Source organism: Choloepus didactylus, chromosome 9 (genome assembly GCF_015220235.1).
Source record: "Choloepus didactylus isolate mChoDid1 chromosome 9, mChoDid1.pri, whole genome shotgun sequence".
Lineage (NCBI taxonomy): Eukaryota > Metazoa > Chordata > Mammalia > Pilosa > Megalonychidae > Choloepus > Choloepus didactylus.
Genome location: NC_051315.1, coordinates 89,102,244 through 89,127,061, shown reverse-complemented (window position 1 = coordinate 89,127,061; position 24,818 = coordinate 89,102,244). Strand labels below are relative to the sequence as shown.

Sequence of the window (24,818 nt, the reverse complement as noted above, 5' to 3'; positions counted from 1 at the left end):
GCAAAGCATTCATAATAGGGAAAAATCTTTGTGTGTGTGTGTGTGTGCGTGCACACGCACATGCATGCTCACCCAAGGTCACCTCTGTAGTTAGTAGTAGAAGTAGGTTTTGAACCCAGGAGGTCTGATTTCAGGGCTCACAGTTTTAATAAGTGCATCATACTGCCTGACCTGTATATGGTGAAATGCAATAAACACTAATGACAATTGGTCCATTACAAGTTGTTCTTGACGTCAAGTAAATGGCAACTTGCAACACTGAATGAATCAAATTGTCAGTGTTTTGGTTTTTTTTCATTAAGGATATTTTCAGACCTGTAGAAGTAGTCTATTAGTAATTATTATAAACTTTCTCATAGCAGAGAGCTTTAGATTATTTTAAGGATATTGGGAAAACATTATTCACATAATTGTCTCTCCTTTGCAAATAAAAAGCTGTTCTATTAAAATTTTTATATAAATTTTTATACTTTACCATTTTAATCAGCATATGATTTTCCAACAAACAAACAAAGCAAACAGAAAACACACCACATGGAAAGAGATCCTCAAAAGTGCTACTGAAAGACTAAAGTTTTTGTTTTTATTTTTTAACACTGTATTTTTTTTTCCTTTTATACACTAGAAAGTTTCCTCTTAAAGTTGACTTCCTTTCTGGAAATTTTTGTTTCCAACCCTGTCGAAAGTCCATTTTTTTCATTCCTTCACTCTGACTAGATCTCTCTCTCTCCCTCTCTCTCTCTCTCTCTTTCATTCTGTCTCTCTCTCTCACTCTTTCTGTCTCCAAACACCACCCCCACCCCCTTTTTCTTTCTTGATAGTAGGGGCAGGAAGGAGGGTGGGTGCAGAAAACAGGGAGGAGGAAAAAACAGGAAAAGAATTACATGCCACTGTGTCTGAATATATCTTCTATTTGTAGACAGTTAAATCCAATTGCACTTTTGCCTTTTATTTCCGTTTTTGGACACCTCTTCATCTAGCCAACAGGCATGAAGAAAGCACTGTTGGTGCCCGAAGCGACAGAACTCTAGTAGGGGCTGGCTGTAAATTGACGTGGCATAGAAGTTGTCCGCTAAGTTGCAGCAGCTTGCTTGTTTCTCTTAAGATCAAGCCCAGTCTCCCGGAGCTGTAGCTTAATCATGGGCTCGACAACTTTACAGAAAAATGGATAGAAAAAGTCTTCAGCTCCTGTCTTTGGACTCAAAAGTTTCCTTTTGGGGTATTTATAGTTTAGCTGAAAACAAAATCAAAACAGTTAAGTCTGTAACTTTCTTTTTGCCGCTTAAACAACAGAATTTGCTGCCTTCCCTCCCCTTTCCTGCAATTTAATTCCTTACAGATTTTGCCATGGGGTGCGGACTTAGAAAGCTAGAAGACCCTGATGATAGCAGCCCTGGAAAAATATTTTCTACCCTGAAGAGACCACAAGTGGAAACAAAGACAGAATTTGCTTACGAATATGTATTGCTGGATTTTACATTACAAGGTACTTTTTGCTTTATTTTATTTGTTAAATGAAACATTTAAAAGATGAGATGACTAATTTTTTCATCACTGGCTTGTGAACTTTTAAACTATTCTTCATAATCAGATAGTAAAATGAGGTTCACAACAATGCTTTGTTCCTTATTTATATTTTGAAAGATTTGTTTTGTTTGCTTTTTTTTTTGGTAACATGGCTCATTTGTACTCTATAAAATTAGAAAAATTTCTTAAGAAATATTTCTTTCATTTTTAAATCAAATACTTAGGTGTAGAAGGATACCTGGAAAATGTTCAATTTCTAGGTCAAATAGTCATAGCCTTAATGACAGTTTGTACTTTGAAAAGGGTCTAAAGAAGGTACATGCACAAGAAGGTAGCTGTAGCAAATAGTACTTGTATTGTGTGGACGATTATTTGCTAAGACAATTTTGAGGCTTCCAACTGTGCTAATTTTTGTGATTGTCCTAATCGTTTGATATTTTATTGTGCTAATTATTTGAAACTAAACTTGAAGTTTGAAAATGCAGTAAAAAGGATAAAAAGGTAGCTTTCCTTTGCTTGGTGCCACGTCCCTAACTGAAAACTCCCTGTTCCAGAAAGTGGGAAACACAAATAAACAAGCCCAGATGGCAGCTCTGCGGAAGGAATAGAGGCAGCTGGACTTCACAAATACATTGCTTCTCTTGTTTTGGAAACTTTAGAATACTGTACATTACATGGATAAAACTTAGCTTTTAAAAAGCAGAACTATATGTTTAACTATATGAGGTCCTAAAAATAAAATTTAGAGAATTTTACCTGATAAGGAATTTCCAGATGATAATAATTTAAGTTCTTACTACAGCATTGTACTTTTAGCTCTAAAAAGACACCAGTTTTATCAGTGCACAGAAATTATCTAACTAAATTATCATATTGAATAATATCTTGATCTTTTTTCAACTTAAACACAAATTCTCCATTTTTTTCTTGGTAAGCTCTGGAAAACAGTGCATCTTTGTGCGAGGAGCAAGAGCAGCCCATTTTTCTTTGTCAAAAAACTGAGCTGGCAAGCAAACAAACTCCCTTCCAGGGACATATGCAATATCTGTGTATATATACTTTAAGCACATTCATATTTCCATTTTTATCTAAAGCTAAGGACACCAAAGGAAAATGTCAACATTATTTCCTTTCTATTTATGGAAGTTAAAAATGGATTAAGGATGATGGTGACAATCAGAGAAGTAACCAAACATATGCATTTTTTTCTGTACTTTTTCAAAAACCTTCATTTTAGAAAATATTTGTGATATGGTGTACCACTGATTTTCCTTATCAGTTATTTTTTAGAACTAGTGTCTATAAATCCACAGGACACAAACACACACTCTCCTTGGCTTGAGGAAAACTTGGCTATTCATAAAATTTTAGGCCAGAGCCATTTTGATCTGCATTTTAAGATTTGTTGTTTATTTGCACAATCCACCATAGGATCGTGGGGCTTAAAGTAATTTAAAACGTTTTCTTCATTTATCTCCTGTCAATGATATTTGGTAAATCAAACATATTTAAATAAATGCCGTCATCCTTGAGTCAGAAGGATCTATAACTTTCTTCAGAAGTCATTTCTTGTTTTCTTTTTATCAGAAGCCCTTCTCTGTGTGAAAGGAGTATAATTTCTGCCTTCCACTCTAGATGTTTGGGGTGGGGAGATGATCGAGTATTTTAAATGAAAATGCTGCTTTATTGCGTAGCTATGGGCATAGTTAACACACAAAGCCGGCACATATTTTAAAGTTGCACCTGGTTCCTATTTGGTACAGGCGCCTGGTTTCCCAGCGTCCCATTTCTCTCCACCTCTTACACATGTTTTGTTTTTTCCCTATTGCCTTTGCCTCAAAGGCCAGGACTCTGAGCATCAGCCCAGCTCCACAAACCACCTTCCAGATCATGGTTTCCCTGACTGTCTTCTGTTGTCTCTGACTTCCGCCTGCCACTCCAGTGCACACAGGAGTGAGTCAAGGTTGGGTTAAAACCTGACAGCCTTCTGTTTAGCACCCGCCAGTCTGTCCTGGGATTGCTGTAAAGAGTATTGAATAGTGACACCGCCTGCCTCTCAGAGGCTACCATGCAATGAGCAAGCTTTCAAGAAACAAAATGTCCTGGTGGCAGCTGTGGGAGCTCATGATGAGCCTCTCTCTCACTTCATTTTGCCTCAGTTTTTCCAAACAGAGGCCAAAGGATAAGGATGGGAGTAAAGTCCCAGAGGCGGCAAAAGGAGGAAATCCTTTGAAACTCTCAGTGCCATTCAGTTTCCACTCTGTTCCATCTTGCTCTCTCTCTCTTTTTCTCTCTGTTACTCACACATACACACATGCATGCACGCACACACACACAATTTTATACGTACATTTCAGAGAATGTTACATGAAGTTTCATGGTACTCTGCTTACTTTGGGAAAATTAAATGCCATTTCTTGCCATTTCTATTTTCTTGCAGAGTGTTTCAAAATTACCCCTTTTATTATAGCTAAATTCACTTGTCATCCACTTGCCCTTCTACTTCTCTCTGCCTTCCCCTTCAAAACTCCACCCCAGAAAACAATTTACACCTCCCAGTTTCTCTCTCTTAGCCACATCTTTTTTTCTTTTTTTGCATTGGCGCCTTTATTTACATCTCTATGAGAGAGATAATAGCACAGTAATTAAGCACACAAAGCTCTGGAGTCCCTCGGTTCTGAATCTAAGCTCTTTTTTGGCAAATTAGGAAACTTGGCTCTCAGTTTCCTCATCGTAAAATGGGGATTCTAATGGTGCTTACTTCATGGAGTTGTTTTAAGGATTAAATGTGTTAATAAAAAATCATCTACTTGGAAAAGTACCTGACACTTAGTAAGCACTTAATAAAAGTTAACTATTATTATCTCTTCCTTGAGAATACCTCTGATTCCCATCTGACAAAGTAGATCCCTTTCTTCCTTCAAAACCCAGTTCCTTCAACAAACCTGTTGACCAAACTGTTTGGGACATTAAAATAATTGCTGCATTTCCCCTCTAAGTGATAATTAATTATTGATTAATTTATATGTCCGCTTCAAGAATTCATATACATTTTCCTATCCTGGCCATAACATTATTCAGTTGTGCAACTGTAACTGGACAAACGTTATTTGAGTACCTCCCGTGTTGGGTATTTTTGGGAATACGAGAGAAATAAAAAACAACCCCTCAAGAAATATCAAGTCCTGTCACTGTAGGCTGAATTTTTGGAGCTTTATTGTTTCATTATAGTTTTTGTGATGTTTTCTGGATTAGTGTATGGTAATGATTTCTTTCCTCATCTAATGATGTGGTAAAAATTTATAAATAGCTTTTGATTCCTTCTTATCAATGAAAATTTGAAGTTGTCTAGAGATTTCTTAAAGTGTATTTATAAATTTGTATTATGAGTGCATGTACATATTTGTGTGTGTGTGTGAGTTTAGCATTTCTTAATGAAAAGCTAAGTTATCTCTGCAAAATGTTCCCAAATGGTTAGTCAGTGCAGACTTGGTCCTCGTATACTCTCTGAACACAATCTGAATAATAATAGCGTTAAAGATTTTTAGAGCATTTATAGCTGTATGAGTGAAAAGAGTTTCTGCTATCCTGAAAACCAAACAAAAAGAGTTTGTAGCTTCCTTATTTGAATTTTTAGTAGTATTACATAAAAGAATATTGAGTAAAATGTTGCTAACTTCTAGCTTGCTTCATTATTGTTAGAGCAAAAAACTTTCATTGTCTCTCAATATCATTGTTAATAGCAATAAATACATACTATAGAGAAGATGCTGATAAGTACTGGTAATACAAAGAGGAATAAGACCTAGTTTCTGCCCTTAAGTATCTTATATTCTAACTGGTCAAACTGGGCAAGATTGTTCCTCAAAGGTCAGGAATTATATCTCAGCCATCTCTGTATCCCCTGTGTCTAGCACATGTTTGGCACATAACGGATGGTCAATAAATTTTGTTAAATGAATAAAAAACATAATACAAGTTACAAGCAGAAGAAATGGTGTGCTATAATATGTGTCAGAAAAAGGAGAAATCAATTTTGCACAGGATCATTTGGAACTTGGGTTAGGACTTCAGCCCTTGAAGAAAAAGTAGGACTTAGATGAGCAGAAAAGATTGAGAAGTTGAGGCATGATTAAGGGCTAGTGAATAGAACTGAGGGAGGTTTTGTACGGGAGAAACAGGAAATAAATGTTGGAGTATGGAAGGCTCTGATTTCTTGGCTAAAGATTTAAGACTTGATTCTATGACTAGTAAATAGCTATAAAAGATTTTTGAAGAAGAAGTTGATAGGTACAGGGAAGTGTTTGAAGAAGATTAATGCTGATTTGCAGTGGGGAGAAACTAGGGGTGAGGAGAAAAGTTAGAACTCTGCTTGTGGTAGTCAGGGCTAATGACCATAAGCACCCACATGTCAGGGGCAGCAGTAAAGATGGAATGCAAGGGGTAAAATAAGAGACATTATGAAAAAGGAATTGACTTAGTCCTGTGACTGGCTAGATATGAAGGGAAAAGAAGAATGAGGAATGCAGGATGACGCTCCAGTTCTGAACCTGAGTGAATATGGAAATGATAGCTCTTACAGAAGGAGGGACATCCCAAAGGAGTTGGTGTGTGGTGAAGGAGAAATTCCACTACAGACATGTTGCATTTGAGGTGACAGTAGAACATCCTGATAGAGGCAGTTACAGATGCACAGTTGGAGACGGTGATTTCAAGTCACCTTGAAATAGATGAAGTCTTTAAAAGAGATAATATGGGCAGAGCAGAAGTGTCTATGGCTGAGTCTTCAAGGCATAGCCACATTGAGGACAACTCAACAAAAAAGAGATAACGAAGACAAGTAGGATTGTGTAGTATCACACAAGGAAGCGGATGGTTTCAAAAAGGAGACATAGTAATTTTAATTTCTAGAAAACTTTCAAGAAGAATGAAGATGCAGAACTGCACAGAAGGCATTAAAAAATCAATACAAGATGAATAAAGGATCAGAAATGATGGTCAAAAAAAAAGAAAAAAAAAGAAAGGTAGATAGAAACAAGGGTCCAGCTAAATTTTCTATGACTAACTATAATAAGCACTCAATAAAATTTACCCAAGCACTCAAAGAATTGTCAAATATAAAGTATTGCAAAAAAAGAAATTAATAATAAAAATTACCGAATTGACCCAAGTAGCAATGTTATCCCTGTAATGGTGCCTAGCCCATCTTCCTACCAAGTGAAAAAGCTGTAGAAGGAGTTCCACCGTTTTTGAAGTGGTAAGATAGTTTGGTTGAGAAAAATAATAAAAACTTCACAAATTCATACTATTTATGGGAAAGATTCCATTCTGAAATCAGGGAGGAAGGAATCTCTGATAACAGAATACAGTTGACCCACTTAAAAAAATGTTGATGTTGGGAGATAATACATATACATTTCTATCAACAATCTCCATTATATATTTTTCTATATATGCTTCTTATATGTAAATAGACATTTACTTATGTTTTGAATGAACACTTACTCAGCACCTACTGTGCTAAGAACTAGAATACAAAGATAAATGAAATCTAGTCCCTTCCCTCTATGAACTTACATTCTAGTGAGCATCTTAGTGAGGAAAATGGAAAAATAATGTATGATAGAGATTTTTTTGATGGAATCAGTGGTTCACAGTATCATCACATATTTGTGTATGCATCACCATGATCATTTTTAGAACACTTGCAATACTCCAGAAAAAGAAATAAAAAGAAAAAAGAAGACCCCAAACATCCCATACCCCTTACCTCTCCTTCTTATAGATCACTAGTATTGCACTCTACCCAATTTTAAGACTTACAATAGAGGTAGGTTTACTAAGACAGTGTAGTATTGTCAGAGATAGGTATATAGATCAGCAGAACAGAACAAAACATCCAAAAGTAGATCCATAAAAACACGGGCAACTGACTTTTTTTTTTTTTTTTGCTATATAGTTATGCAATCATTATCAGAGATCAAGGCTACTGTATTACAGTTCAACAACTTCAGGTATTTCCTGATGGCTATTCTAAAATACTAGGCACTAAAAAGAAATACCTAGATAATGAGTCAGTATTCACAGTCATTTGTTAAATCCAAATTTCTCAGTTACACCTCCTCCCTCTCATTTGATCTTTCTCTCAATCTTCAGGGATATATGATAGAGATTTAATGAGCATATTGAAGCACAAAGAAGAGCACCTATGATTTGTGGGATCAGAAAGGCTTTTTTTTTCAATTCAGTTTTATTGAGATATATTCACATATCATACAATCATCTATGGTGTACAATCAACCGTTCACAGTAGCATCATATAATTGTGCATTCATCACCCAATCTATTTTTTTAACATTTTCCTCATACCAGAAAAAGTAAAAATAAGAATAAAAAATAAAAGTAAAAAAGAGCACCCAAACCATCCCCCCCACCCTATTTTTCTTTTAGTTTTTGTCCCCGTTTTTCTTCTCATCTATTCATACACTGGATAAAGGGAGTGTGATCCATAAAGGCTTTCACAATCACACTGTCACCCCTTGTAATCTACATTATTATATAATCATCTTCAGGAGTCCAGACTGCTAGGTTGGAGTTTGGTAGTTGCAGTTACTTCTAGCTACATTGTTATGCAATCTTCAAGAGTCAAGGCTATGGGTTACAGTTTGATAGTTTCAGGTATTTACTTCTAGCTATTCCAATCCATTAAAACCTAAAAAAAGGTTATCTATATTGTGCATAAGAATGCCCACCAGAGTGACCTCTTGACTCCATTGGAATCTCTCAGCCACTGAAACTTGACTTTGTTTCATTTGGCATCCCCCTTTTGGTCAAGAAGATATTCTCAATCCCAAAATGTCAGGTCCAGATTCATCCCTGGGAGTTATATCCTGAGTTGCCAGGGAGATTTACACCCCTGGGAGTCAGAGCCCACATAGCGGGGAGGGCAGTGAGTTCACCTGCCGAGTTGGGTTAGTTAGAGAGAGAGAGGGCCACATCTGCACAACAAAGAGGTACTCAGGGAGGGACACTTAGGCACAATTATAAGCAGTTTTAGCCTCTCCTTTGCAGTAACAGTTCCATAAGGGCAAGTGCCAAGATAGAGGGCTCGGCATACCAAATCCAAAAAGGCTTTCTAGAAGAAGAACCACCTCATCTGAGATCTAAAGAATGGACAAAGGCTTGTATTGAGAATATATAAAATACAAAACACAAAACAAATCAATAAGAAAAAGACAAACTACCCCACAGAAAAATTGGCAAGAACTTGACAAGTAGCTCACAAAATAGGAAATCCAAATGACCAAAAAACTTATGAAACTGTGCTCAACCTCATTGGTAGTCAGAGAAATGCAAATTAAAACCACAGTGAGATGCCACTACAAATCATCCAAAATGGCTAAAATTTTAAAAGATTGACAATATCAGGTGTTTGTAAATTGGTACAACCATTTTGAAAAAAATTATTTGGTATTATCTTCTTAGCTGAAGATGGTACATTGATACAACAGTTTTGAAAAAATTGTTTGGCATTATCTTCTTAGCTGAAGATATACTCAAAAGAAATGTGTGCACATGTGCACCACAAGGCACATAGAAGAATGGTCATAGAAGCATTATTGGTAATAGCCAGAAAGTGTTAACCCCAAATCCAAGAGCAGAAGAATGGAAAATAAATTGTGGATGTTCACCCAACATAACACTATACTGCAGATAAACAAACTTTTCTGAAAAGGCCAGGCAGTAAGTGTTTTGGGTTTTGTAGGCCACGTGGTCTCTGTCACAACTACTCAACTGTGCCATCATAGCACAAAAGCAGCCATAGACAATACATATATAACAGAACAGGCCACAGGCTGTAGTTTGCTGATCCCTATTATAGTGCAGTGAAAATGAACGAACTACAACTACCTACGCTCACAAGTATAATGTTGAGTCAAAGAAGACACACACAAGAGTAGATACCGTATGACTCCGTTTATATAAGCTCTAAAATTGGCAAAACTAAACCGTAGTGAATAGGGGTACATTCCTGGATAATAATTAAAAACACCGGCAAGGAGGTGATTATCATAAAAGTAAAGATAGTGGATAGAGAGGGGGTTGTGATTATACAGGGCCAAATGGGAGGCTTCTGGAGCACAAGCTGTTTTCTCATTTTTGACCTGGATGGTGGTTACCCAAGTGTTGGCAGTTTTAAGTATGTTTGGGGTATTGTATTTTGTATATTATGTTTCTCAAAAAAAAAAAAAGTAAAAACACCAAAAAGGCTGAATAGAAAGTAGAAGAAAGGCAGACAAGGCTGAAAGACAGAATGTACAAAGACTCAGACATGGGAGAAAATGTTCAGGTCTCTTCTGGGAACTGTGAATAAAACAGAATGGGTAGAGTGTATCATATGAGGGAGGTGGCAGAAAATGTGAGGCTGCGGGAGTTTGAAATGGTTATAATTGGACCTTTCATATGTCTGTGTATAATAATGAACTATATAGTTCAGTAGTGTTACTGTATTTAAAAACTGCAGTTATATTACTTCAATTAAATATATTAATGAATGACCCCAAAGATGGCTGCCAGAAAGAGGCAGCTGTCATTGGAAACGCAAAAGATAATTTATGTTTCAGATGTTATTTATATAGTAGTTTATGCTTCTCAGTAATTTAAAACATTTTGATAAGTAAAGTAAGGATACTCCTTTTAATGTTCATACACTAAATTGCTTAAACTATCTATTATAAACCAAAAGTTTTAGCCTAACTCTTGTCCAGATTTTAACAAATTCTGAATTAACACAATCCAAAGCAATGAAGTTTTATTTTACAGTTGGCACTATAGTGTAGAGGTTCTGGAGTCAGTCTGTCTAGGTTCAATCTCAGCCCCACCACTTTCTAGTAATTTAGGCAAATTATCTAATCTCTCCTTGAGTCTCATTGGAGAATAATAATAATATTGACCTTATAGGGTTTTTGTAAGGATTAATTAAGATTAGACATGTAAAACACTTCCCATAGTGTCTAGCATAAAATATGCACTTGGTATATGTTACTTTTATTTTTTACTGTAATTGCTAGATATATTATGGAGATTGGCAGTCTTTGCCCCTTTGAAAATAATATTATAAAATTACTTGTCAGTGTTTCACATTCATATTCATATTAAGTTTCATAAATATTTCAGAAATACATACCAGTCCTTCAGAGATAAATTGGTGGAAAGAACATATATATGTCTTGGAATATTTTCATAGAGTTACATCATCAGAGCAAAGTTCTGGAACTGAACAAGTTTTTAGCTTTATATTGGAACGTGACTTTCTGCTTTTAAAATTTGATCTTTGTTTTTCAAGCTTTTAAGCAAAGGAATATTAAAAAGTTTATTGATTTGTTTTAGAAACTGTAAGAATAAGTGAAAGAATGTGTTTAACCTTCAGCATGTTTCAAGTTTAATAATAAAAATCCACTTCGCATTTGTATAGTTTTCAAAGGAATTGCAAAATGCTTTCTTTCATCATTTCCTACAATAGCCTGGTGAGGTACAATGAACGTTTTACAGATCTTGTAGCATCAATGTTAACAGTAACCAACCATACCCACTGATGCTGTAAACAACACCATTTGTTCCTTCTCCTGAAGAACTGAGAAAGAACTGCTGGTGGTTGGAGAGCTAAGAAGAGTAAGATGGCTTATAGCTGGTGCTCACTGCCTGTGCTGTTCAGATTCCAACCCAAACCACCAACAGCTCTCCATTAATTTCCAGTGCTTCAAAGGAAGTAGAGCTTCTAATATTAATGCCCCAGTGTAACACGTTAAATCAAAGTCTTGGCCTCAAACACTGATGTAATTATTCACTCTGGAGAGGACTGATGAAACTTCCTTACTCTGTATGGACAGCTTTCACCCTCCTCACATCTCTAAGCTGAATCAGGATTGGATGCCCGACAAGTCCAGGCAGGCTTCCAATCTTGTTTCAGCATAGTTTAAAACATTATTGACAATCAAGATAATTACATGAAAGGTAGTTCTCAATAAACTTTCCAGGTTTGTTTTTTTTCTCTTCTTGTTCCTGTTTTACCTTTCTTGAATGGTTATAGCATGTTTAATGCAAGCCACAATGTAGGATGAGAAGCACAACTTGTTAATTGAGTGAATGCCAGTCCCCCATTACTACCAATTTCCTATCCCTACTAATAAGGAAGAATCAAATCACTTTTTTCTGTGTCCTAGGAGGCCAAACACTGTCTAAGATTGTCTGGTTGGCCTGGCCCAGACCTGGGCAGGCTTTGGTCTGCAGAAAGCCTGGGGTGACCCAGAACAGAAGGCACAATCCAATGAGACACTGACCACATTCAGCCTTCAGACAGGTCTCGTTTGGTGTGCACAATGTGTTAAGATATTTGAATTAATTGTCACTTTTTAAAAATGGGAGACATTATATAAGAATATGGATTTTGGGTTTTTCTTTAAAAGATCCAAAAACACTTGACCTACATTCCCACATGGCAGCACTGGGCTGGGGTTGCTGCACTCTTTTGATTCAGCTTTGAGTATTCTTCAAGTCTCACAGCCTCCTCCAGCAAAGTATCTTTCTCTGCTCTATCAGTCTGATACCTACGGGCATTTGAGTCAGGAACATAATGTAGTAGATTGGTGTGAGGTAGGGACTCCTGATCTAAAATGTGTTAGGGACTTCTGATCTAGGGGTCTGCAGGTTGGCCATGTTTTTGGACTATATACAAATTTCTACAATAACCTTCTTCCTGGAGATTTTTTAAATCAACAATAACTTACCTCAAAGGACCAACTGATCTGAAAGCATGTTCTCAAAGCTGGACCACCAATAAACGGGCTACATGACTGATGTATGATTTGAGTGTTTCCTTTGTGCCAGGCACAAGTTCATGTTTTACAGTTACTATCAAAACACTCTATGATGTGAATGCTTTTATTCAACCCTGTTTCACAAATAAGGAAACTGAGTCTTGGAGAAGTAAAGTAAGTTATTTCAGATAACTTACCTAGTGTCAGATCACTTGTATAGCAGTTAATAAGTCCCAGATACTTTCTAACAAATAATTCATTTAATCCTCCTAACAACCCTATAATGTAGAGTCTATTATTATTCTCATTTTATAGAGGAGGAAACTGAGGCACAGGAAAACCAAGTACCATGCCAAGCTACTTGGCAGGGCTGGGATTTGGATCAGCAGTCTGAACCCAGAGTCTGCTCTAAAATGCTTCTCCACAAGTCCCCTGGTAGCTTTATTAATTGAATATGTACAGTTACATTCAATTTTTCATTCAGCTGATCCTTGGACAGTATTTTTAAAGTGCTTATTGTAACTGTCCTCTTTGCTGGGTGTTAAGTATTTATCAAAAGACACAGACTTCCAGATAGGACAGCATGCAAAGTTGAAACAGATGAATACTTAATATAAAGCAGTGGGCCCAAATGAATAGGATCTTTACATAAACTTAGTTTCAAATATGTTATACTAGTATTTATGGACTATATTTTTGTCTCCTTTTGTAACCTTTCTAGATTTCTAATTTGGAATTTCTGCTGAAACCCAGCCCACCCCACCCCTCTTTTTTCCACTAACATTTCTTGTGCATTGAGACTCAATATTTATAAGTATTGAGAGTGCAAAGTCATGTGGATTAGATCAGAGTAGCGGGATTTATTCCATGGACAAAAATTCCTCTGGCAGCACACAAGAATGAGGGGTTCCTCAGAAATACATTCTCCATCTGAACAGAGAGACATCTTTAAGCACCAATTTTATTCTAGACGGCTGTCTTCTTGGTGATTGTTTTTATCTCTGCCTTGTAAAACCGTATTCTGAAACAATACCATGGGGGTGATTTCATTATGATTATCAATTTGGGCTAATGAAGTGTGTAAAGATGTTTATATTTAAGTGGCTACAGACTATAATCTTTTCATCGTTCTTTTATCTAGTTTTGTAATTCATCTTATTCCCTCTGGTGTCATCTGTCCTTCTTGCTATTATCATTGTGTCCTTGCTACTTCTAATCCAGTGCTTCTCCAAGTCTCCTGCAGATGACTTAGCATTACACATGAGATGCTCTTAGGTTGTAAACACAATCACAGAATTAAATAACTTTGACTCTCATAAACAGAAAGAAGTTCCCTTTTCAATTCCTTGTGGGCATTCCAGTCAGTTTGGAATTAACATGTCTTTAACAGCTCTCTAACTGGCTAATTTTCCTTTTCATCAAACAGAGAGCTGACCTGTGGTTCAGAATCCTTGGCAGATAACAGTATCTAGCTAGAATTTAACAATTGTTTCATTTGCATTGTATTTATTTATAAGACAGCTTTCTATTTATGGTAATTCTGCTTTTATGGTTATGGGTGATATAAGTTGTTTTTTAAAACATTTAGGCTTAAAATGAAAATTTTTAAAAATTGAAGGAGATGGAAGTACAGGTGGTACTCAGATATGACAAAAATATGAAGGTGGACTCAAATAAATAAAAGTTTGGGAAATATTACTCCAGTCCAAAAGGCACTTAGTTGAGAGAGGAACTGAGGATGACTCCAGGCCTCACTTACGGAATAAGTATATGGGTTTTGTGAGAACTAATTTTTTTTTTTTTTAAGATGAGGGGTTTTTTGAGTACTAGGTTCTTGAGGTTGCTGGAAGTCTGGACTCCAGTTAAATGGAACAAAAATCTCTTTCACTTCTAAGTTGTTTTTTTGCCATTTTTCTCTACCATAAATATATTTTAAAAATAGAGCAAGTCAGAGTCCTCTTCTCTCCTCCCCATTTGCAGTTCAGTAGAACACTCCACTGTGTACCTGACCCTTGCTTTGCTTTGTCAGTGTTGCACCTGCCAGCCTCTTCTGTGTGACAAACCTTCAAATACACCCAGATGGCCATTGTGTTCCTTATAGTTTCACACATAGGTGAAGGCATCTGGCAGGCTTCCAGAACCCTCACTATCTTGAGCACTTTCTTTTAAACATACTTCAATTTATTACTGTCTTTTTCTAATTTGGCCCTTAAATTGAACCCAATTGGCTTATTTGCTCAACAAATGTTAATTGAGCAGCTATGTGCTAGGCACTATTCTAGGCATAGGGACATAGCTGTGAGCAAAACATGAGTATCCCTGCCTTCACAGTGTTCATTTTAGTGAAGGTGTCAGACATTAAACAAGATAATTAAGTGAAAGCCATAGTATTTAGATAGTGATGAATGTTAAAGAGAAGATGTTAAGCAGGGAAAACATAACAACAGTGGTCAGCACAGAGTTCAGCCAGCCTCCTTCCTTTGGAGGCAGTTTCCCTTCAGATGGCCTACGATCGCATGAGATCAACTGTTAGCTTATAACTGGCTGGTGGATAGCTAAAATTCCCAGGGTTCTTCATCTCTCCACTCGCTCACCTAAATTAACATATATTAATGAGATTTCTCTCAATCTGTGTTTTGAACTTAAGGAAAGAACTTTCAATTTGTTCCTGTGAGGTTTTGTGTTGTTTTTTTTTTTAAATTTGGGCCCTGTGTACCACCAAAACAAATGCTCTTCAAATTCTCATTCTCTTAGCCAATGTACTAGCAACCCCTTCTTTAGCAACCACTTTTTACTGACTCTAAGATACCATTGATTGTAAAATAGTATAATGCTTTTTATACCACTGAGAGAGAGAAAAATGCTACCAATTAGACTATGACATTACTTTATCACTTTTTTACTCATTGTAAAAGCTCTCAGACAATATTAAATGTAGGGTTTTTTTTTCTTAGATCTCTCTTGTACATACATTAAAAAAGGAAAAATTAAGTGAAATATATTACTTAAGATATTCCTGCGACATCTTCAAACTCAAGACCCAACTCCTGAATCATTTTCGGACTCAAAGGCATCGTGCCCCAGTTTTTAAGTAATATTATTCTCCTCTAGGCTGTCAAGAATGTTGGCAGTGCGGCATTTTTTTAAAGAGTGCAGGGCTTTTCTCCTGTGTAACTGACACCCATTCTGCAAATTTGAAACTGGGACTTTCATAATATTGCCAGAAGTTAAAACAGAAAGTTTTCAGGCAACAACGAGGACTTGTATTCCTTCCTTGGGTGAGCCTTGAATGGTTTGTTGACTGAAATCCCAAGTACTTTCAGTTGTTCAGTCATACCACACAGAAAAGCAACCAACTTCACACATGTAATGTTAACAGCATCATAGTAACCACCAGGTCTACAATGATTTTTAAAATGCCAGGAGGATTTCCATGCAAGTCATATCCCTTATTCTTTTTGTTTGTTTGTTTATGCATCTTTATTGAAGAAAAATAAATCATTTACTAGCAGAGCTATTAGTTGATCACTCATCCATTGACAGCTTGAATCATTCATTTATTCAGTGCTATATTAAACTGTATTGGAAGACAGAGTGACTAATAGCTTCAAGCTTCCTAAAAATTTAAATGAAAATTACAAAATGTTTGAGACTCTATTTTGGAATAAAAGGGTGTTTGACTTCCATTTTCCATCTCTGTAGAATAAGAACAGGTCATTCCTTTACTGACATACATAAAATCCATCACATTTTCTGTTCTGCTAATGCTATAAATTCAATACCAATTCTCCAGTCACATCAGTTATGAGCATAAAGTATATCATGTTACCTCAAGTTTCTAACAGTAGAAGGCTTAAACAAGAATGGATGCTGCTATAGAGTAATGCTGCTTCCTTTGATGTGACAACTGAACATCCGTCTCCTCCTCCTCAGATGACTTCTTCACCATGTTAGAGCAGTGAGGAATGGTTTCAGTCTCATAATCAGGTTAGAGTGAAGACACTGGCCTCACAATACACATGCTCCATTTTTTAAAAAATTCTGAATCTTGGGCAACTGTTCTCTTGTAACTACTTCACAGTTTCTAAAAGCAGTTATTGTCCAAAGCTGGAAGAACTTAAGTCTTCTCAGATAAGCATGTAAATTAATGGAGGAAGGTAAACAAAAAATAAAATAAAAAAAGATGAAGTCTGATAGGGGAGCAGCCAGATAAGAAAATCAAAAAAGGAACAGTAATTTAAAGTTTATTCCAGCTACCATGCAGATTATTCTGACTTTAAGGTAGCATCACATAGCATATTTCTGAGTCCATTCCTGAGATATTATGTTGTACCTATCTCTGTCTGTTTTGCAGATCTGTGCAATCTCTGGTACTAGGGAGTAATCTGCATTCAGATCACATAGCAGTGAACAAATGGTTAAAAGAACTTTAGAAATGGTTAAAGCAGGAGACCACTCTGATATTCGAATATCGAGACAAATGCTGCCATTACTGTTAATATTTGGATGATAAATTCTTGCTGTAAATGCAACCTTAGGTGGTTTGAAGGTGTGTTCTGTAGGAAAATGAATTGTGAAAGAGAATACACTGCCTTGATATGGGCTGTCATTAGGTCCCATAATTGTGGCTTGCCAATGAAACATATCACCCTCAGCTGGACCTGCAGAACATTGTGCCGGAGGGTCACGGGCACTAAGTTCCTTATTAATCTGTTTGGGTGCCATACTCTGTGCTTTTCGTCTGGCTCTGCACAGTCTCCGTGTGCACCCAAAGGTCTGGCCAAAACTCTTCATTATCAGGACAGCAGAAAAGGATTGTATCTTTTTCTCACACTGGTTCTGCCAGACACAGGGGCAGAGGGGCCTTGACTTCCTCCCTGCCTGGCAGCTGGTGCCTCCCATCCCTTATTCTTGTATTAAATTTTACAGTTTACAAAGACACACTTTCATAAAAATGCACTCACATTTTTGTAAGTTATCAGTCACAGTCTATGTAGTTTTGGCTTTATTTTTTTAAGTAAATAATTTTTAAATGAGCTTTACAATTTCTTACACTTTCCCTAATTTTTAAGTTTTCATTTTGTAAACTACCTTGCTAGGTAATCAAATAAAACCACTAGGAATGTATCAAACTTCTTTACTTTTCTTGCATAATTTTTTAGAAAGAAAGCACATCATGTCTTTTTAAACCAATAAACCAAATGTCATTGTACTTAAAAAAATATCTTTGACATATAATCTGTAATGATTATGATAATATTAAAGAATTAAAACTGTGGAAGAATAGTACTATCTGCTGAGCAACTGGTAAAATACAAAATAATTGGAAATATTTTAAAAATATTCTGTATATGGTAACATCGTAAGTGCCTCTCTGAGCTCATTCCATAAGTGCCTTTACTGTGCTAGCTCCTGTCCTCTGCTCTCTGGGAGGTAATCACAGAGAACAAGCAGAGCAGTTGGCTGCTGTGCCAGTTTGTATATATTATGTCCCCCAGAAAAAGCCATCTTCTTTAATGCATTCTTGTGGCAGCCGATGTATCAGTGTGGATTGGTTTGGAACCTATTGGTTCAGTGTGCATCGAGATGTGAACCACCCAACTGTAGGTGATAACTCTGGTTGGATAATTTCCACAGAGGCATGGCCCCTACCCATTTAGTGTGGGCCTTGTTTTAGTTTACTGGAGCACTATATAAGCTCAGACAGAAGAAGCGAACTTTCTACAGCCAAAAGGGACACTTTGAAGAATGCACGGAAGTTAAGAGAGGAGCTGGAGCTGAGACAGACATTTTGAAGATGGCCGTTGGAAGTTGATGCAGACATTTTAGAGAACGCCATTTTGAAATGCAACCTGGGATCAAGCAGATGCCAGCCACGTGCCTTCCCAGCTAACGGAGGTTTTCCGGACGCCATTGGCCATTCTCCAGTGAAGGAACCCTTTGTTGATGGACACTTTATGGCCTTAAGACTGTAACTGTGTAACCAAATAAACCCCCTTTTATAAAATCCAGTCCATTTCTGGTGTCTTGCATCCTGGCGGCATTAGCAAACTAGAACGGCTGCCTAAATTGCTCTATCTAACCCAAGGTCCCAGAAGAGGGAACCTTTTTCCAACCCTGAGTTCTTCATTTCTGGGGTTTCCTTCGAAGCAGTGATACCAAAGTCGACTAAATGAGACAGCGTTTGACCTAACAGTGACTGCAACCAAAGTCAGCAGGAAAAGCAAGGCCAGCAGCATCCAGAAGTTACCCCAAGCCCGCAAGGTTCAGTGAATCCTTTAAAGTAAAAGCCACACTATTTTCCCTTCATTTTAGCATTCTTTATCTGTGGTTCAATCCTCTCCCAAATTTCTCTCCAGACTTTATCCCAAGATGGCACTAATTAAACCCCATGTAGCTCCACCTCTCATTACTTTTTACTTTGTTTGCAATGTGCTTTTTGTCATCGTAACATCATTAACATAGGTGGGACCTTATGCTAGAGCCATCTGAAGTGAATATGACCTTCACCTCATCAGGTTCTCAACTAGGTTCTTGACCACCCTCACTTTTATGAGCAAAAGAATAAAAAAACAACTCCACAGCACTGTCCGTGTTCCCTGGTTTGTCTCTCTCCTTTAAGGCACAGATAACCTGTACAATTGTTTTAGAATTTACTAGACTAATTTTTTTATTTCTGCTAGCTAACTGTTCTAGTTTACTAATGCTGCCAGAATGCAAAACACCAGTGATGGACTGGCTTTTATAAAAGGGGGTTTATTTGGTTACACAGTTACAGTCTTAAGGCCATAAAGTGTCCAAGGTAACACATGAGCAATCGGGTACCTTCACTGGAGGATGGCCAATGGTGTCCAGAAAACCTCTGCCAGCTGGGAAGGCACGTGGCTGGTGTCTGCTCCAAAGTTCTGGTTTCAAAATGTCTTTCTCCCAGGACGTTCCTCTCTAGGCTGCAGTTCCTCAAAAATGTCACTCTTAGTTGTTCTTGGGGCCTTTGTCCTCTCGTAGCTTCTCTGGAGCAAGAGTCTGCTTTTAACAGCCGTCTTCAAACTCTCTCTCATCTGCAGCTCCTGTGCTTTCTTCAAAGTGTCCCTCTTGGCTGTAGCTCCTCTTCAAAACATCACTCACAGCTGCCCTGAGTTCCCTCTGTCCGTCAACTCATTTATATGGCTCTACTGACTCAACTTAGACCCACCCCAAATGGGTGGAGCAACACCTTCATGGAAATTATCCAATCAGAGTCATCACCCACAGCTGGGTGGGGCACATTCCAAAGAAACACTCAAAGAATTACAATCTAATCAACACTGATAACGTCTTCCCACACAAGATTACATCAAAGATAATGGCATTTGGGGGGACATAATGCATTCATACTGGCACATTCCACCCCCTGGACCCCAAAATGACATTATCTTTCCATATACAAAATACATTCATCCCATCACAATATCACAAAAACTTAAATCATTTCAGTAACAATAGTTAAGTACAAGATTCCATCAAAATCAATTATAGGCATGGTCTCTCCTAAAGCAAAATTCTCCTTTAGCTGTGGATCTGTGAACTTAGAACAAGTTATATGCTTCCAATATACAAAGGAGGGACATTCATAGGATAAACATTCCCATTGCCATCAGGAGAAACAGTAAGGAAAACAGGGTTAACAAGACTAAAACAGTTCCTAAAACCTGCAGGACAAACTCCATTAGATTTCAAAGTCTGAGAGTCATTTACAGAACGATGTTGCATCCTTGGGGCTTGAGAGAACAGGAGTCTAACCCTTTCTAAGGGCGTTTGTGGCAGCCCTTTCCTCTCCAAATGCTGGGGTGAGTTCTCCAACATATCCACACACTGGGGAGACCACCTTCTCGGCCCCACCCTCTTCAAACATTGGGGCCACACCCAGATTCCCTTCCATCTCTGGGGCACACACTCAACCCCTTCAGAACAGTGGGGTGGTGGCCAGGCTCCCCCCATCCCCCTGAGAATGTGCTCCACCCTCTTTGGGTCCTGGGGTGGTAAAACTCTTCCAGAGCACCAAGGTGGAGTGCCCACCCTCAAACTCTGGGGCAAACTCACCCTTTCCATGCATGTGGGCCATTCTGCTCTCCCAGCCCAAGGCCTCTTGACTCCAGACCTCAACCTCCATGGCTCTATCTTTGAAGAAATTTTTCCTTCAATTTGTTCCTTGTCTGTCCCCTCCAGTCCAGACCGGCAGCGGCTCTGTCTATAAAGATCTCACAAAAATTCTGTTGGCTTCGCATGAAGCATGCAGGGGTCAAAGCCATCAGACAATAGGACTTTCCACAAATCCTTTCTGCTTAACTCCTTCTCCAATCTTGGCTTGTTCTGAAATGGTGGCTGGGTTTCACATTTGGTTGCATCCTCACTTTGGGCTGTAGCTTCTGGAGTTTCCTCCCCTGGAAGCCCAGAGTTTTTCAGGCCACCAATTTCTGGTTTCTTTGAAACCAAGAGTTCATTTCTCAGCTTATCTCTGTCCTCTCCCATTTTACCATAAGCTGCAAGTAAAAGCCAGGCCACTTCCTCTATATTTTGCTTGGAGATCTTATCAGCTAAATATTCCAGGTTGTCGCTTTCAAATTCTTCCTTCCATCTGACACCAGGACTCAATTTTGCCAAATTCTCTGCCACTTTAAAACAAGGATCGCCTCTCTTCCAGTTTGCAAAACCACAGTCATCATTTCTGCTCAAGGCCTCATGAGAAGTATCTCTAGAGTCCATATTTCTACAAACAGTCTCTTCAAAGCAGTCCAGGCCTTTTCTATCAAGCTCCTCACAACTCTTCCAGAATCTTCCCCTTATCCATTTAAAAAGCCATTCCAACATGTTTGGTATTTGCAAACTCAGCAGCAAAAGCACCCCATTCCTGGTACCAAAATCTGTTCTAGTTTCCTAACGCTGCCAGAATGCAAAACACCAGAGGTGGATTGGCTTTTATAAAAGGGGGTTTACTTGGTTACACAGTTACAGTCTTAAGGCCATAAAATGTCCAAGGTAGCACATCAGCAATCAGGTACCTTCACTAGAGGATGGCCAGTGGTGTCCGGAAAACCTGTTAGCTGGGAAGGCACGTGGCCAGTGTCTGCTCCAAAGTTCTGGTTTCAAAATGGCTTTCTTCCAGGACGTTCCTCTCTAGGCTGCAGTTCCTCAAAAATGTCACTCTTAGTTGCACTTGGGGTATTTGTCCTCTCTTAGCTTCTCTGGAGCAAGAGTCTGCTTCCAACGGCTATCTTCAAAATGTCTCTCATCTGCAGCTCCTGTGCTTTCTTCAAAGTGTCCCTCTTGGCTGTAGCTCCTCTTCAAAACATCACACAGCTGCACTGAGTTCCTTCTGTTTGTCAGCTCATTTATATGGCTCCACTGATCAAGGCCCACCCTGAATGGGTGGGCCAACACCTCCTGGAAATTATCCAGAGTCATCACCCACAGTTGGGTAGGGCACATTCCATGGAAACACTCAAAGAATTACAATCTAATTAACACTGATAGGTCTGCCCACACAAGATTACATCAAAGATAATGGTGTTTGGGGGACATAATACATTCAAACTGGCACACTAACCCTGATGACCTTCCCTGCTTCTATGCAGTCATTTACCTCTTAATTCCTCTTTGGAACAGTATTTTCAATTTAACATAATGATCAAAGGAACATGTTAGGCACAGAAAGAGAGGTCCCGTGCCCTTAAGGAAATATCAGTCTAACAGCAGAGACATATGTATAAACAAATAACTATAATACAGTCTGATACAAGCACTAATAGAAGTCCATGCAGCACAGAGGAAGGAATGATTAACTTGGGCCGGGAGAAGCAGGGAAGGAAATGAAGGCCTGCTGGAAGCACATGGCAGGTTCAAGAACCCCAAGTAGTTCAGGCTTGCCAAAGCAAGACAGCCATAAGGAAAGATGACAAGAGTAGGCAGAGGCCAGACCATGAAGATTCTTTTGTATCATGCTAAAGCACTTCCACTCTCTACAGTATGCAGTGAGGGCCATTAAAAAACAGCAATTTTCTTTGAAATTTTATAGATTTAGAATATAGTCCTAAAAATATGTTTAGTTATGTTTCATTCCTTACTCTTTTTTTTAAATATTCATTTTATTGAAATATATTCACATACCATGCAGTCATACAAAACAAATCATACATTCGATTGTTCACAGTACCATTACATAGTTGTGCATTCATCACCAAAATCAATCCCTGACACCTTCATTACCACACACACAAAAATAACAAGAATAATAATTAAAGTGAAAAAGAGCAATTAAAGTAAAAACACTGGATGCCTTTGTTTGTTTGTTTCCTTCCCACATTTTTCTACTCATCTATCCATAAACTAGACAAAGGGGAGTGTGGGCCATATGCCTTTCCCAATCCCATTGTCACCCCTCATAAGCTACATTTTTATACAATCATCTTCAAGATTCATGGGTTCTGGGTTGTAGTTTGATAGTTTCAGGTATCTACCACCAGCTACCCCAATTCATTAGAACCTAAAAATGGTTGTCTATATTGTGCGTAAGAGTGCCCACCAGAGTGACCTCTCGACTCCCTTTGGAATCTCTCTGCCACTGAAGCTTATTTCATTTCCTTTCATTTCACCCTTTTGGTCAAGATGTTCTCCATCCCACGATGCCGGGTCTAGATTCCTCCCCGGGAGTCATATTCCACGTTGCCAGGGAAATTCACTCCCCTGGGTCATTCCTTACTCTTAAGAGTTCGTTCCATTTTATTTTATAGTTTTTTAGTTCCTTTGTTTAGAAATCAAGGCCAGTAGTCAAAATACTAAAAAGAGTAAAACCAAATGAAGCACTGAGTGGACGAGGCAAGGCTGGGCCGTCGACAATGAAGCCCAGCTGTTTCTTCAAAGCCCAGGATCATTCTCTTTGTTTTCATTCCTATTCATAATGATGAAGAGTATATATTGTAAATAGACTATTAGGTCAAATCCAAAAGAGGATAAAAAAATTGGAGGAAATGAATTCATCCTGGTTTATGTAACTTTTCTGTTGAGTGATTTATTTTAGTTTGAAAAGTTGGCATGAATATCCATGATGGTGGATTTCTGTTCTATTGCATGGGTGTTAATGTAAGGGGAGGAGGAGATTTCCTCTGACCCTTCTTCCTTGTCTGCTTCGTAACCTCCTTCCTGTGTGCAGGCAATCGGCAGCAGTTCTTTGCTGGACACCACTGACCACACTGCAAGAAGGCTAACAGCCAACACTGCCCATACCTGGAAATAATTTCACATATTTCGTTACTCAAGAGATGATCAAATTGCAGGTCTATTTCTAGATATTAATTCCCAATTGTTTTCCAGAAAATAAGAAATAATGTAACAGAAAACAAAGTTGTTTTTTAAATTATTACTGCTGGGACATTAAGAACATTTTCCCACACAACATACCCTTTTCCTTTTACTATTCTAAAGATTGTACAGACTGTACTATTCTACAGTTTCTGCAGATTTGTCTTGCTTTAGGGATGGTTCAACTGCATGTTGATTTTGATTTTACATTTCCTCTACATTTAGAATTTTTACTCATTGAAAAGAAGTTCTGGATGCCTTTACTTTTTCAATTCCTTTACTCAAGCATTTATATAAGTACCATAAGAAATCACATTTTTATCTTCCCTAAGAAATTTAAAACATGGTGCTTTTGAAGTTTAATACGAATAAGAAAGCACTTGACAATTCCTGCTTACCAAATGTCACTTCTCCATTTTTAATTTTAGATTGTTACAAATTGTATTCTTAAGGAATTACACATCTCATATCTATCAGAATCACAGAAGCTTTTGGGTCCTCAGGTTAATATTACTTCTCTTATGTATGTCTTCAATATCTATTAATGCAAATATAGTCACATAAATGAAATCCTAAAAAACAAAGCTGCCTCAATTGAAAAGAAGAAAGCATATAAAGCATTGTATTTCTGCTTCAATCCATTGTTGAAAATATTATGTATTTATGGGTTCATAATGTCAGTTTTGCTTTTCTTCTGAAATTAAGTACAAAATACATAATACATGTTATTGTGACTTTGAGATTAAACCATATGGATATTTTTCTATTCATGAGTATTTCACACATAGATAGAAGTAATGTATAACCCAGTTTTCTGAACGAACACATTTCTCTTTGCTTTTGATATTTCAGCTTCATCAAACCCAGGAGTCATCAAGATAAATTCAATTCTGGATATAGTAACAAAAGTGGAAGACTATTATCTTAAAGGATATATTGTTGGAGCTATTCATCCTGTTATACAAGCTTTGGGGCAGCGAAAACACCTATCAGCAAGTTACCTGTACAGGGTGGTGTTGTCGCGCTTGAAATTAAAGTAAGCATGGTATTTATTGTGTTAGGAGTGACAGTTTCTCCTTTCAAAAAGAAAGTTTTGAACAAAGGGAAGAAAATAAAGGATAATTAGGATTTTTGGTTTTA

At 37.7% G+C, this 24,818-nt stretch overlaps 2 protein-coding genes across 2 annotated transcripts in view; one reads left to right on the top strand and one right to left on the bottom strand.

Moving 5' to 3' along the window:
• The first annotated feature begins 811 nt into the window (after window positions 1-811).
• The window catches only part of RFTN2 (raftlin family member 2), a 79,875-nt gene continuing 55,868 nt past the window's right edge, over window positions 812-24,818 (top strand). Inside the window, exons 1-3 of the mRNA XM_037850261.1 lie at window positions 812-1,219; window positions 1,340-1,486; window positions 24,531-24,714. Coding sequence (XP_037706189.1) covers window positions 1,165-1,219; window positions 1,340-1,486; window positions 24,531-24,714 — 386 coding nt within the window. The 5' untranslated portion in view covers window positions 812-1,164. The remainder of the gene's footprint in view (window positions 1,220-1,339; window positions 1,487-24,530; window positions 24,715-24,818) is intronic.
• On the bottom strand, window positions 16,632-17,069 carry LOC119544752 (ubiquitin-conjugating enzyme E2 D3-like). Its single transcript, XM_037850263.1, has one exon. It carries the CDS (start codon window positions 17,067-17,069, stop codon window positions 16,632-16,634), a length of 438 nt encoding a protein of 145 aa, XP_037706191.1.

Excerpts from the sequence above, each read along its gene's own strand:
- LOC119544752 (XM_037850263.1), bottom strand. The coding sequence starts at position 17,069 with ATGGCACCCAAACAGATTAATAAGGAACTTAGTGCCCGTGACCCTCCG.